The 15151-nt window shown below is 44.5% G+C and overlaps 1 protein-coding gene across 1 annotated transcript in view; it reads right to left on the reverse strand.

The window, feature by feature from the left end:
• LOC129700664 (fibronectin-like) overlaps positions 1 to 15151 on the reverse strand; it is an 84179-nt gene that overhangs the window by 30655 nt on the left and 38373 nt on the right. The window contains exons 9-15 of the mRNA XM_055641245.1: positions 12895 to 13155; positions 11306 to 11572; positions 10365 to 10622; positions 5402 to 5662; positions 3745 to 4005; positions 3226 to 3486; positions 947 to 1201 (exon numbers count right to left, since the gene is read on the reverse strand). Coding sequence (XP_055497220.1) covers positions 947 to 1201; positions 3226 to 3486; positions 3745 to 4005; positions 5402 to 5662; positions 10365 to 10622; positions 11306 to 11572; positions 12895 to 13155 — 1824 coding nt within the window. The remainder of the gene's footprint in view (positions 1 to 946; positions 1202 to 3225; positions 3487 to 3744; positions 4006 to 5401; positions 5663 to 10364; positions 10623 to 11305; positions 11573 to 12894; positions 13156 to 15151) is intronic.

Raw genomic sequence — 15151 nt, forward strand, 5'->3', positions numbered from 1 at the left:
AGGAAAAGGCAATTCTGTATTTGGTATTGTGTAACAAACAGATTTGATTAGGGAGCTTAAGGTAAAGGAACTCCTAGGAGGTAGTGGCCATAATATGGTCAGACAGCATTTGAAGTATAATGAGCAGTTTATGGGCCCCATATTTGAGAAAGGATGTGCTGGTGCTGGTGAGGGTCCAGAGGAGGTTTACGAGAATGATCGTGGGAATGATTGGGTTAATGTAGGATGAGCGTTTGACAGCACTGGCCATGTGCTAGCTGGAAGTTAGAAGGATGAAGGGGGACCTCATTGAAACTTACCCAATAGTGAAAGGCCTGGATAGAGTGGATGTGGAGAGGATGTTGTCCATGTGGGTTTTCTCTGGGTGCTCCAGTTTTCTCCCTCATTCCAAAGACGCACAGGTTTGTAAGTGAATTGGTGTCTATAAATTGTCGCTAGTGTGTAGAATCGAACTTGTGTACGGGTGATCGCTGGTCGGTGTCTACTCAGTGGATCGCATGGCCTGTTTCCATGCTGTATCTCTAAACTAAACTAAACTAAAAGACCAGCATGTTCTCTTCTGGGATTGCATTGTCCGCACATTGTTTCAAGAAATTCTTTTGGATACGCCTCACAAATGTTGCTATGTCTAAGCATTTGGCACTGAGCAAGTCAATATTCTGGAAGCTATATTTCACAAAGACAACCCTGTTGCTTTGTCATCTTTTGGTAATTTGTCTATGCATCTCTTCTACTATCTCCTGCTTGCTATTCGGGGGCCTGCAGTACAATCCAACTAGCGTTTGCACCTTTCTTATTATTAAGCTCTATCTAAATTACCTCAGTGGATGAACCCTCCAGTATATCCTCTCTTAGTGCTGCCAAGACAGTCTCCCTGATTAGTAGAGCAACTCCTTCACCTCTCTCTCTCTATCGTGACTGAAACATCAAACTTCTCTGCATTTACCTGTTCTCCTTGTGACGGAAGGACTTTCAGCACTGTCGCAGGTGTCATCAATCGCAAAAACTGAGAGGGTGTAGGTCTCTCCACAGTGCAGGTCGGTGATATCACACAGTGTATCATTGGCACTGCATTGCTGCACGTTGCTGCCTTCTGCAGTAGCCACGTATGATATTGCACCTTCACTGAACTCCCAGGAGACCGACATATGCCCAACATCACAGTCCATGTGAGCGTCAACATTCTGCGGCACACACGGTACTGCAACGAGAAAGATTAATAAACTGAACCCATTGTACAAGTTAGAAAGGATACACAGAAGATTTACAAGGATGTTGCCAGGACTAGAGGGTCTGAGCTGCAGGGAGGTTGATTAGACTGGGATTCTATTCCTTGGAGCGCAGGTGGATGAGGGTATATCTTATAGAGGTGTATAAAATTATGATAGGAATAGATTGGGTAGATGCACACCGTCTCTTGCTCAGAGTAGGTGAATCGAGGACCAGAGGACATAGGTTAAGGTGAAGGGGAAATAATTTAATAGGAATCTGAGGGGTAACCTTTTCACACAAAGGGTGGTGGGTGTATGGAACAAGCTGCCAGAGGAGGTAGTTGAGGCTGGGACTATCTCAACGTTTAAGAAACAGTTAGACAGGTACATGGATAGAACAGGTTTGGAGGGGTAAGGACCAAACCCAGGCATGTGGGATTAATGTAGCTGGGCCATGTTGACCGGTGTGGGCAAGTTGGGCCAGAGGACCTGTTTCCACACTGTATCACTCTATGACTATATAGCTATATAAGAACTGAGCCACATAACGGTAACATGCAAAAGAGCCAGAATTCCACATAATGTGTGCAGAATTTGGCCCTTACATTTGTGGGAGGGTGATGTTTACTTGGACTTTAGTTTGTTAGACCTTTTTGATTGTCAGACCTTTCTCCCCAGGGTGGAAATGTTCACATTAAAGGGCATAGCTATAAGGTGAGAGGGGGAACGTTTAATGGACTTGCACGGGGCAAGTTTCTTACACAGGGTGGTAGAGGCCTGGAAAGCATTGTCAAGGGTAGTGTTGGAGGCAGATACAAAGTGTGGCATGTAAGAACATTTTAGATAGGCACATAGAAGTGCAGGGAATAGCGGGATAAGGATCATGTAGGCAGATGAGATCAGTTCAGCTAGCCATCATGTTCAACACAAGCATTGTGGGCCAAAGGGCCTGCTCCTGTACTGTACTGTGCTATGTCCTATGTTCTATGAATTGAAGTCATGGTGAAACTTTATAGGTCTTTGGTTAGGCAGCATGTGGAGTATTGCGTACAGTTCTGGTCGCCCCATTAGAGGAAGGATGTGCTGGATTTGGAAAGGGTCCAGAGGAGGTTTACGAGAATGCGGTCTGGATTTGGGGTTATTAGCTACAGGAAGAGGTTGGACGGACTTGGATTGCTTTCGCTGGAAAGCAGGAAGTATATAACATTATGCGAAGCATAAATAGGGTAAACAGTCAGAATCATATTCCCTGAAAGGGAATATTAAAAACTAGTGGGCATAACTGTAAAGTGAGAGGGTTGAAGTTTAAAGGAGACTAGACCAAGGGAGACCCGTCCCCTCAACGCGCGGTTGCAGTGGGGGGCAGCCTGCAGCGTAACACACACTAACCACCCCCCACACTCACTAACCACCCCCCCCCCCCCACACTCACTAACCACCCCCCCCCACACTCACTAACCACCCCCTTGATATTATATTAATATTATTCATTCGCTCCTTTTACCCCATCCCCGCCCTATCCACTCACGCATAGCCCCCAACTCGCAGGCGTGTCTGGAGAGGGAAGAGGGAAGGGGGGGGGGCAGAGAGAGAGGGCAGAGAGAGAGAGGGGGCAGAGACAGACAGAGAGGGGGCAGAGACAGAGAGAGGGGCAGAGACAGAGAGAGAGGGGCAGAGACAGAGGTGGTGCTGTACTCTTCTATATTCTATGTTCCAACCAGAGGACATAGGTTTAAGGTGAGAGGGGAAAGATTTCAGGAACCAGGTGGGCAACTTTTCACACAGAGGGTGGTGGATATGTGGAACAAGCTGCCAGAGGAGGCAGGTTCTTTATTAACATTTAAACATGTGCATGGATACGAAAGGTTTAGAGCGATATGGACCAAACATGGGCAGGTTGGATTGGTGTAGATGGGGCACCTTGGTCAGGATGGACAAGTTGGGCTGAAGGGCCGTTTCAGTGCTGTGTGATTGTATGAATCTGATTGACTATTACACATTTTCCTGAACCTACCTGTTTTAACTGTTAAAGCGGAGCTTTGTGAGCTGTTACACTCCATGCGGATTGCCTCTACAGTTATATAGTAGTGCAGTCCACAGTACACATCAGAGACCTCACATTCAGTGCCTGTTGTATTGCAGGAGGCCCAATGGCCATTGATTCCTTGTGCTGTTACATGGTATGACTCTGAGCCGTTGCTGGGATCCCAAAACACCGAGATGGTGTTATTTCCACAGTTAATGTGAGCGACCACATACTGTGGGATACAAGGTACTGGGCAAGGGAGAAAGCATACAATAAAATAAATCACAATACTGAACGCAAATAAATCATGTAACAAATTCCGATCATTGCAATGGAATTAACGCCTGATAGCTGAATTTATGGCAAATATTTACTCACTGCTAGTAAGAAACAAAATGCAAGGTATAATTATTGATGCACACAGTGTTATAATTCTCTAATGATTCACACTATTCCTGACTTCTCAGGACTTTAGTATTTTGGTAAATAAAAAAGCACTATTTTTACCTGTCTCAATTTCTACAGCTGAACTTGGTAAACTGGTGCAATTCTCATCCATTGCTAACACAGTTATGGTGTATATCTGGCCGCATGGGAGGCCCAGGATCTCACAGTTTGCTTCGGTTGTATTGCACGAGTATCTGTCTCCTTCCATTCCTTTCGCCACAGCCGTGTAGAACACTGCACCTTCACTATGTTCCCACCACACTGATGTTATGTGCATTCTACAGTCCAAATGAGTGCTTATATTCTGGGGACTGCAGGGGGCTGAATTTAATAGAGAAACAAAATTGGTTAACGTAATGTCAGAATTTTATTGAAAATTAATGCATGGCACCTGAAATTTAAAAAAAAATCTAGAATTTATGGTTGCAATTAACAATGAAATAGTAGTGAAACATCAAAAATGATTTAAGGTTCACATTAATGGGAGGGCTGGTAGACTAACCACTCAATTATGTTTAGTTTAGAGATAGTGTGGAAACAGACCCTTAGGCCCACTGAGGCAGCACTGGCCAGCGATCCCCATACACTAGTTCTGTCCTATACAATAGGGACAATTTACAGAAGCCAATTAACCTACAATGTATTTTGAATGTGGGAGGAAACCGGAGCACCCGGAGAAAACCCATACGGACAGCACCCATAGTCAGTGGTGGACTGGCCAGGGTGGCTGTTTGCCCGATGGCAAGTGGGCCCCTGATGAAGTGGGCCCCTTTTGTCTCCTGGCAACCAATATCTTTAGACCCAGTCCGCCACTGCCCGTAGTCATGGGTCCAACTTGGGTCTCTGGCGCTGTAAGGCAGCAACTCTACAGCTGCACCATTGTGTCGGCATTCCAAAGGTTTGAAAGGCAGCAATTTATCTTGACAAATCTAGTAAAACATTTGAGTTTTAGTTTCAGAGATACAGTGTGGAAACAGGCCCTTCAGCCCATCATGTCCAAACCGACCATCGATACACTAGTTCCCTGTTATCCTTCTTTCGCACCCTACACACTAGGGGCAATTTACTAATGCCAATTTGCCCACAAACCTGCTCGTCATTGGAGTGTGGGAGGAAACCAGAGCACCCGGAGAAAACCCATGTGGTCACAGCGAGAATATACAAACTCTGTACAGACGGCGCCCATAGTCAGGATCGAACATCGGTGCTCATGGCTACACCTCTGACTTGAAAAAGGTTGTTAAGGGTGAGGGCAAGTTTGGCCTGGGAGAGGAAGTACTAGAGTAGTGGAACTGATTGTGTCTCTATTCAGGGAAGAACCAGAGGGTCTCAGGCCTCGCTGGTGGGGAATGGAGCGATAGAGGGACAGGTTGTCCCTGGTAAAGATAAGGTAGTGGGGTCCAAAGAATTGAAAGTTATCGTGTAGGAAGGAACTGCAGATGCTGGTTTACACCGAGGATAGACACAAAATGTTGGAGGAACTCAGCATCTCTGGAGAGAAGGAATGGGTCGTGACCTTTCTTCAGACTGGAGAAGGGTCTCAACCAGAAACATCGGCCAATTGAAAGTTATTGATGTGTTGTAGAGCACATGAAATGTCTCACAGGTAGTCAGAAGGGAGTGGACAAGGGGAGACAAGGTAGAATGGAGGTGTTTGGTGGAAGATTCTTTATTTGTAGAATGCAAGGTACTACAGGTCAGTAAAACAATGATTTACCTGTCTGAATTTGAACCACTGAACTCAGAGAGTGGTTACAAGTCCTGTCAGATGCTGCAACGTGTACAGAATATATTTGGCCACAGAGCAACGTGGGTGTTGTACAGGATGTTCCTGATGTGCTGCACGAGATGATGTTCCCATTGTCTCCTTCCGCAAGGGCAGTGTACCACAGTGCTCCTTCACTGTAGTCCCATATTACCAGCGCTGTGTTTTCATTGCAATCCAGTTGCACTTTGACATTCTGTGGATTACATGGGACTGAAAATGAGATTGAAAATTAAAATTAAATCAACTTCTTCAAGGACAAACTTATTTACAAAACAACATCTCCGTGGCAACTATGCCTTTTATCAAAAATCAGCAGCAGCCAAAAAGCCTGCAGTATTGTAATGGGATGGAAACATATTTGAAAGTTCTTATAGTGCAGCATCAATTCTGCATCAAACAACCCTCAAGATGAGCCACTGAACAGAATGTTATAGCATTATTATGCTGTAACAACAGTTCTATATTTATATCTGTCAATGCACATTAAATAGAGCATGCACACTTTACTACACACGCAGTTCAATATTATGAGAGAAACATAAATAGGAAACATTTATTTTCCTTAAAAGAGCAGTAGTCATTTGAGGACATTGATTTACAAATATTGGTAGAAGGGTCAGGTGAAAAATGTCTTCACTCACAAGTAGTCAGTGTCTGAAATTCACTGCCATAAAGACCCTCCTCACATTTACACAGCCGTTCAGCTATCGTTAGACAATAGACAATAGGTGCAGGAGTAGGCCATTCGGCCCTTTGAGCCAGCACCGCCATTCAATGTGATCATGGCTGATCATCCCCAATCAGTACACCGTTCCTGCCTTCTCCCCATATCCCCTGACTCTGCTATTTTTAAGAGTCCCATCTAGCTCTCTCTTGAAAGCATCCAGAGAACCAGCCTCCACCACCCTCTGGGGCAGAGAATTCCCCAGACCTAATGTTGGAAGTGGGATAAAGCTGGGTAGATGTTTCCCAATCAGAACAAATATGTTGAGCTCAACAGCCTCTCTCTGTGTCATAAAATGTCCGTGTTTTTGATTTCTAACATTGTTCTGAATTGATGGGTGGAGTAAGTCATTCTCTGATCATCTCACCATGGCAATCGCCCATGTTGCTCTAAACATTTGACATCCCACATCCCCAATTGAGCTGCAGGCCCCCTTGCTGCAGCTGCCATCAGATTGGAGTTGTTCACTGATGGTAACCATGTCTCCATAATTAGGGAATGGGCTAATTAGGGAAAGCCAGCATGGCTTTGTATTAGGCAGGCCGTGTCTCACTAACTTGATGAAGTTTTTAGAGGGAGTGACAAAGGAGATTGATGAAGGTAGGGCAGTGGTTGATCCATGCATGGAATTCAGTAAGGCTTTTGATAAGGTCTCTCAGGACTTGGGTAGGCTAATCCAGAAGATTAAGACGTACAGAATTCACGATGACTTGGTCGTATGGAACCAGAACTGGTTTACTCACAGAAGACAGAGGGTTGTGGTGGAAGGAAGATATTCTGGTTGGAGGTCAGTGACCATTGGAATTCCGCATGGATCTGTGCTGGAACCTCTACTATTTGTGATATATATATATATATATATATATATATATATATATATATTGATATATATATATATATATATATATAAATGGCCTAGACGTTAATGTAGATGGGTTGATGATTAAGTTTTCTGATGACACCAGAATTGTAGTAGTTGCAGACAGTGAGGATACCTGTCGGGATATAGATTAGCTGCAGAAATGGGCAGAGCAATGGCAGATGGAGATTAACCCGTGTAAGTGTGAGGTGTTGCACTTTGGGAGGTTGAATGTAAGGAGAGAGTATACTGTTAATGGCAAAACCCTTAACATCATTGATGTGCAGAGGTATCTTGGAGCCCAAGTTCGTCTATATAATTAAGTCTCATCTTGACCACTTCCTGTTTTTGCTGTTGTTTGCTTTTAGAAGAAATGCTATCATATATGGCTGTGATTTTTTGGCCATCTTGCTCAGAGTCCTCCTCCGATGATCAGGCCCCAAGGATTTTTCCCATCGATGAAAAATAAAAGAGATATTAGTGTTTAAAAAATCTTGAGATTCTCTCTCCTGTCAATCACCATGATGAAGGCCACGCCCCTTCTGGGGGGGAGGGACTATAAAACCCGGAAGTCTGGACGTGGCTCAGTCGCTGCAAGATGGCGGGGGCAAGGCCATGACTCTCAGTCTGAGCTGGGAATCTACACAACACTGAGTGTCTACTGAACTGTGAGTGCCCTTTATGTGGTTTTATGTGATTTTATGTGTCCCTTCAGCCCACAACACCTATACTAGCACTCCAGAAAGCCCCCCTCCCCCCACTGGCCAACAATATTGGAATTGGTGGAGAGGTGGAATATTGCGTTGGGAGATCAGCCCTCCCGTGTGAAGCTGGGACCCAACGGGTCCCACTTAGTCTAGTTGCTCATTAAAGGTGGCAGCATAATTAGATAGGGTGGTTAGATATGGTATGCTAGTCTTCCTTGCTAGGGGCATTGAATATAAGAGAAGGAAGTCACTCTATAGTATTTTGGTTACGCGGTAACTGGTGTCCTGCATGCAGTTCTGGTCGGCCCATTTCAAGAAAGATGTGGAGGTTTTGGAACGGATGCAGAGGAGGTTTAGCGGAATGCTGCCTGGATTGGAGGGTTTCAGCTTCAGGGAGAGGTTGAATAGACGTGGATAGTTTTTTATGGAGCGCTGAAGGGAGACTTGATAGGAGAATATAAAATGATGAGAGGCATAGATAGGGTAGACAGTCAGAACTTTTTTTCCCAGGGTGAAAATGTCCACCACTAGCTGTGAGGGCATATCTATAAGGTGAGGGGCAGGATGTTTAATGAAGATGTGAGGGGAAAGTTTCTTTTACACAGAGAGTGGTGGGGACCATGAACATATTTCCAGGAGTGGTGGTGGAGGCAGATATGATAGTGGCATTTAAGTGGCTTTTAGATACCCACATGGAAGTGCAGGGAATAGATGGATATGGATCAAGTGACATTCTCAAGGGGAAGTGAGTATGTTGGCATAAATGAGATAGGTAGGGAAAGGAATGAGATACTGCAAAATGAGTAGTGGGAGTTAGGTAAAAGGCTAACAAGCAGGACCTCCATGGTAGTGATCTCTGGAGTGCTTCCAGCGCCACGTGCTAGTGTGTGGCTGAGGAGTTGGTGCAGGGGTCAGGGTTCAGATTTCTGAACCATTGGGATCTCTTCTGGTGCAAAGGTGACCTGTAAAAGAGGGATGGGTTGCATATTAACTGGAGGGGAACAAATATCCTGGCAGGCAGGTTCGCAAGTGCTACATGGGTGGGGTGGGTGGTTGCTCAGTCTGAGGAAGGGTCTCGACTCGAAACGTCACCCATTCCTTTTATGCAGAGATGCTGCCTGTCCCGCTGAGTTACTCCGGCATTTTATGTCTATCCTTGGTAGAAACCAGCATCTGCAGTTCCTTCCGACACATGGGCGGGTTTAAACTAGATTAGCAAGGGGGTGGGATCTTGTGGAAGACCAAGGCAGATGAGAGGGTGGACAGAATAGGCAGGAGAGAGGCGTGGAGCGAGGAAAGGCTGTTGGTTTGAATTGCACTTAATTAAATGGAAGAGATCTGTTGGGTAAGGCAGATGAACTCAGGGCATGGATAGGTAGATGCGACTAGGACATTGTAGCCATTACAGAAACCTGGTTAGGAGAGTGACAGGACTGGCAACTTAAAGTTCCAATGTACAGATGCTTCAGGAGAGATAGAGGCTGGGGTCAAAGATGATGAGGTGTTGCTTTATTGTTTATCAAGGAAGATGTCATGGACCCTGGTCAGAGGTGACAGTATTGATGGTTTGTCCAGTGAGGCTATATGGATGGAACTATATGAGAAATAGGAAAAGGATGATCACCTTGCCGGGAGTGTACTACACGGCCCCAAATAGTCAACGGCAATTAGAAGGGCAAATTTGCCACGAGATTGCAGGCAGCTGCAGGACAAATAAGGTTGTTGTCGTTGGGGATTTAAACTTTCCCAATATTGACTGGGAATGTCAGAGTTAAAAAGGTTTATATGGGGCAGAATTTGTCAAGTGTGTTCAGGAATGTTTCCTCAGGCAATATGTAGAGGGGCCCCACACAGGAGGGGGCAACACTTGATCTAATCTTAGGAAATTGGGAGGGGCATGTGGATGAAGTGTGTCTGGATGAGCCTCCTGGGACCAGCGACCATTGTTCTATTAAGTTTAAGATAGTTATGGATAGAAAGAGGGCGGTCTCACAAGTCAAAATTCTAAATTGGGGCAAGGCCAACTTTGGAGGCATTGGACAGGAATTTGTTCAAGTTGATTGGAGCAGGTTGTTTGAATCTTCTAATTCTAATTCCCAACGGCTTTTTGAGGGTCTAAAGTACACTCCTAGCAAGGTGATTATCCCCTTTTCATTTCTCAGCTTCACTCACATAGCCTCACTGGACGAATCATCAGTAATGTCATTTCAGACTACTGCCGTACCATCTTCCTTACTCATTAAAGCAACAGCCCCTTCTCTTTTACCACCACCTCTATCTCTCCCTGCACTCTGGACATTGTTGCAATGGACCTAGCACCGATCCTTGAGGCCCACCACTAGTCACAGGCCTCCAGTCCGAAAAACAACCTTCCACCATCACCCTCTGCTTCCTTTCATTATGCCAGCTTCTCTCTTCAGTTGGCTAGTTTTCCCTGAATCCCATGTGATCTAACCTTCCAGAGCAGTCTACCATGTGGAACCTTATCAAATGCGCTGCTAAAGTCCATATAGACAACATCTACCGCTTTGCCCTCATCAACCTTTTTAGTTACCTCCTCAATAGACTCAATCAGTATGCTTTGTATTAATTAAGTCAACCGTTATTAAACTTTTTCATTACCTGTTTTCAAAGACAAACGTGAGCCCGCAGAGCTGTGGCACTCGTTGCTTGCTGCATGTATGACTATGTTATAAAACTCGCCACATTGCAGGTTTGGGAATTGATAGCTTTTTGCTGTGGTGTTGTAGGAAGCAACATGCCCTTTACTTTCTTCTGCAGTAATTACATATGGCCCCAAGGCACTGGTGGACCAGGATACCACAAGGGCATTATTCTCACAGTTCAAATTGCTGGTGGCTTTCAATGGCAGGCACACTGCTGTATTTCAACATGCAAGAGAAAGAGGGTGCAATTAAATCCAAGAATTTCAAAACACAATGTCATGCCTTGCTTGGTATTGAAAAAAAAATCTCTCATTGTAATACAATTTGATTTGGTAAAGTAAATGACTGGTAAATGATAGTCGTAAGTCATAAGTTCATAAGGAATAAGAGTAGAATTAGACTATTCGGCCCATCAAGTCTACTCCGTCATTCATTCATGGCTGATCTATCTCTCCCTCCTAAACCCATTCTCATGCCTTCTCCCCATAACATCTGACACCCATAATATTCAATAATCTATCTATCTCCACCTTAAAAATATCAATAGACAATAGACAATAGGTGTAGGAGTAGGCCATTCGGCCCTTCGAGCCAGCACCGCCATTCATAGTGATCATGGCTGATCATCTCCAATCAGTACTCCGTTCCTGCCTTCTCCCCATATCCCCTGACTCCGCTATTTTTAAGAGCCCTATCTAGCTCTCTCTTGAAAGCATCCAGAGAACCGGCCTCCACCCCCCTCTGAGGCAGAGAATTAACTTGCCTTCCATTGACTTGGCTTCCACAGCCTTCTGTGGCAAAGATTTCCACAGATTCACCACCCTTTGACTAAAGACCTCACAGATCGTACAAGATAGTACAAGATATCACAGCTACAAAATGGCCCAAAACACTTACTTAAGTTTGTATTTGGAGTCACAAAGATGGTTTGGTTACTCTTGCAATTTTCATTGAGTGCTAAAACAGATACAGTATAGTTTTGACTACATGTTAAGTCTTTGATTTCACAGTTAGTCTGCTGTGTGTTACAACTGGGTGACTGGCCATCAGTCCATGCAGCTGTGGCTTTGTACGAAAGTGCCCCAGGGCTGGGATTCCATGAGACTGAAGCGCTGCCCGTAATACAATCCAGGTGAGCCTCCACATTCTGCGGAATGCATGGAGCTATGAACAGAGGAGGAAAAAAGGTGTGTTTTAACTCCACACTAGCATCAATCTTCCAGTAAACACAATCACTTTCATTTGTACAACACCATCCACATAGCAAGATGATGTCCATTTCAGCAAAAGGCCGCAATGAACATTAAGCTATATTCAGAGATAATAGTGTAGGAAGAAATTACAGATGCCGGTTTAAACAGAAGATAGACACAAAAAGCTGGAGTAACTCAGCAGGACAGGCAGCATCTCTGGAGAGCAGGAATGGGTGACGTCTCAGTTGTCCTTTATCTCTCTCTACATCTTCTTCTATATCTCTTGCTTCCCTTTCCCGTGACTGTCAGTCTGAAGAAGGATCTCGACCCGAAACGTCACCCATTTCTGCTCTCCAGAGATGCTCCCTGTCCCGCTGAGTTACTCCAGCTTTTTGTGTCTACCTTCAGAGATTATAGGGCAGGAGGCCGATTATTATAAAAAAATAAACAGGGTATCCATTCCCTGTTACAATTACATCAGCACCATTAAAATAGGTAAATAAAGTGGACATGTTTGATCCAACCCATCACTTGTACACCTCAGTGGCATGCAATTGACCTCAAGGCCTTGCAACCACAGTCTGTCCAAATTGGAGTGGTCCATGAGTGAGAACTAGGTCTCCGCTGGCAGATTCCAGTACCCTACTCCTCAACATGGAAGATAGACACAATAAAGCTGGAGTAACTCAGCGGGTCAGACAGCGTCTCAGGAGAGAAGGAATAGGTGACATTTCGGGTCGGTCCCTTCTTCGGACTGAGTTCCTTCTTCGGTGACTGAGAGTCAGGGGAATGAAAGCTATGCAAAATGGGAGATAAAGGAAACGGTGATGTTAGAGAGATATAAACAAGTTGCGATATGAACTTAAAAGGCTGAAGATGTATGACTTAAAAAATAATAATAATAATTTTATTTAAAGAAACATAGCTGCCAGTTGTTAGCACTAATCAACTGGGTACACACCAAAATAAAACAAAAGAAATAGTAGGAAAAGACATGTAAAATAAAGAAACATCAAAAACACCACAAACAGAAGCAAAGCCTCAGGCATGACTTGAGTGGGGGAGGGATAGAGAGAGGGGGGGATGCAAGGGGGTTACTTGAAGTTAGAGATTTACACATGTTCTTTATGGCTACTACAGACAACATCTATATCATACCACACTTTATTTTTATGTCTCGCAGTAGTTATTAGTTTAACCCAACTCACAACATAAAACCTTTCAACATTCCTCTACAATTATGGTCGATGCATTGCTAAATCTTTAGTTTATTCAACACAATACGTTAATTACCTGTCTGAATATTAACCGGAGAGCTTCGAGTACTGTTGCACATGTAATTTGAGGCAATGACAGTTGCAGTGTATGTCTGGCCACACGTCAGGTCTGATAACCAACAGATAGTGTGCACCGAGGCACATTTCAATTGACTCCCGTCACTTCCATTGACAGAGACCATGTAGTGAATTGCACCATCATATTTATCCCAAGTAATGTTTGCTTTATTTGTATTACAGTCCAGCTGAGTATGAATGCTTGATGGGGTGCAGGGTGCTGGAGAATAAGACAATTATTTACAATTATGTCATTTATTGAAGCATTTGCTCTAGACCGTTTCATTGCAGTGAGGGTAGCTACTGCGATATTTTTATACTGCACATCACAGAATCTATTAAATCAGAACCATCATCTCTGCAAACGTAGCTATATACAAGTTATCTTTTCAAAATGCAATAATCATTAAAATTCTTTATGCTTTGGTGATTTCTCCCTTTAATAAACAGAATCTTAATAGGTTATAATACAGCAGCAAATCTTGCCTTATTTGTAGGACATGTCGCCAGAAACCTTCAGAGTTATAATTTAGATACTAACGCATGCTCTGAATAATACATTTCAGTTGGCTAAATGTACATCTTTTACAAATACTTTAAAAATTATTACTTTGTTTATAGTCTTACGATGGCAGCCTCGCCAATAGTCTGTCTGTCCTTCCCTTCTGGTGTTTTTAGTCTGTTGATAAATGTATGTTTTAGTGGATCTTTAGTTTAGTTTAATGTGGGGGGTGGGGGGGAAACGTTTTAAAATATCGTTCCTCGATGGAGATGCAACTTTTTCCACATGGTATCTCCGTCTGCACTGCAGCCTAACATCGTGGAGCTGGCAGTCCCTTTATTAGGGATCTTATAGAAACTTACAAAATTCTTAAGGGGTTGGACAGGCTAGATGCAGGAAGATTGCTCCCGATGTTGGGGAAGTCCAGAACTAGGGGCCACAGTTTAAGGATAAGGGGGAAATCTTTTAGGACCGAGATGAGAAAAACATTTTTCACACAGAGAGTGGTGAATCTCTGGAATTCTCTGCCACAGAAGGTAGTTGAGGCCAGTTCATTGGTTATATTTAAGAGGGAGTTAGATGTGGCCCTTGTGGCTAAAGGGATCAGGGGGTATGGAGAGAAGGCAGATACAGGATACTGGGTTGGATGATCAGCCATGATCATATTGAATGGCAGTGCAGGCTCGAAGGGCCGAATGGCCTACTCCTGCACCTATTTTCTATGTTTCTATGATCGACTTTGGGAGCTCCAACCGCGGTAGCCTGCGGATTTAACATTGTGGAGCTGGCGGTCCCTTGGTTAGGGATCGACTACGGGAGCTCCGACTGCAGGAGCTTTGATCGCCCCGACGCGGGACTTAATCGCCACAATGTGGGAGCTTCGATCACCGGCTGAGGGAGCTTTGATCGACCCGACTATGGATGGTTCGACTGCCCCGACCGCAGGAGGGAAGGAGGAAAGAAGATAACACATTATTGCCTTCCATCACAGTGCGCTGTGGTGGATGTTTATGTTCATTTTTATGTAGTTGTGTCTTGATTCTTTTTTGGTATGGCTGTATCGGAAATCAAATTCTTTGTATGTTTTTACGTACTTGGCTAATAAATTAATTACAATACAATGCAATATTGGAGAGCCATAGAGAGCCATACAGCACGGAAACAGGATCTTCAGCCCAACCCGTCCGTGCCGAACTGTGATGCCACCCCCAGGAATGATGCATTAGCACCCCCCAGATCCCCCTGCTCCAGGCCTAACCACCCACCGTGAAGGTCCCATCCCACCTTGACCCACCAAAATGCAACATTCCCATACCTACCTGCAACAAACTGCATCAGCCGAACCGATCAAGATGTTTATCCCACTGCAACCGCTAACAAATAGCTGCACTATCCATAACACCACCCACCTCTACAAGCCCACCCACCATGCCCTGCACATCTTCATTCAAATTGCTAACACAAACCACAAACAGCAATGGGCCCAACACCAATCCCTGAGGTAAACCACCAGTCACACACAGGCTGCCATTGCTGAGGAAGGGTCACAATCCAAAACGTCATCCAGCCCTATCCAGAGATGCTGCCACTCCCGCTGAGTTACTCCAGCATTTTGTGTCTATCTTCAGTGTAACCCAGCGCCTGCAGTTCCTTCCTACACAAGTGCTTGAGTAACTCAGCATCTTCAGAGGGAAGGAATAGGTGACGTTTTTCA

Source organism: Leucoraja erinacea, chromosome 10 (assembly GCF_028641065.1).
Source record: "Leucoraja erinacea ecotype New England chromosome 10, Leri_hhj_1, whole genome shotgun sequence".
Lineage (NCBI taxonomy): Eukaryota > Metazoa > Chordata > Chondrichthyes > Rajiformes > Rajidae > Leucoraja > Leucoraja erinaceus.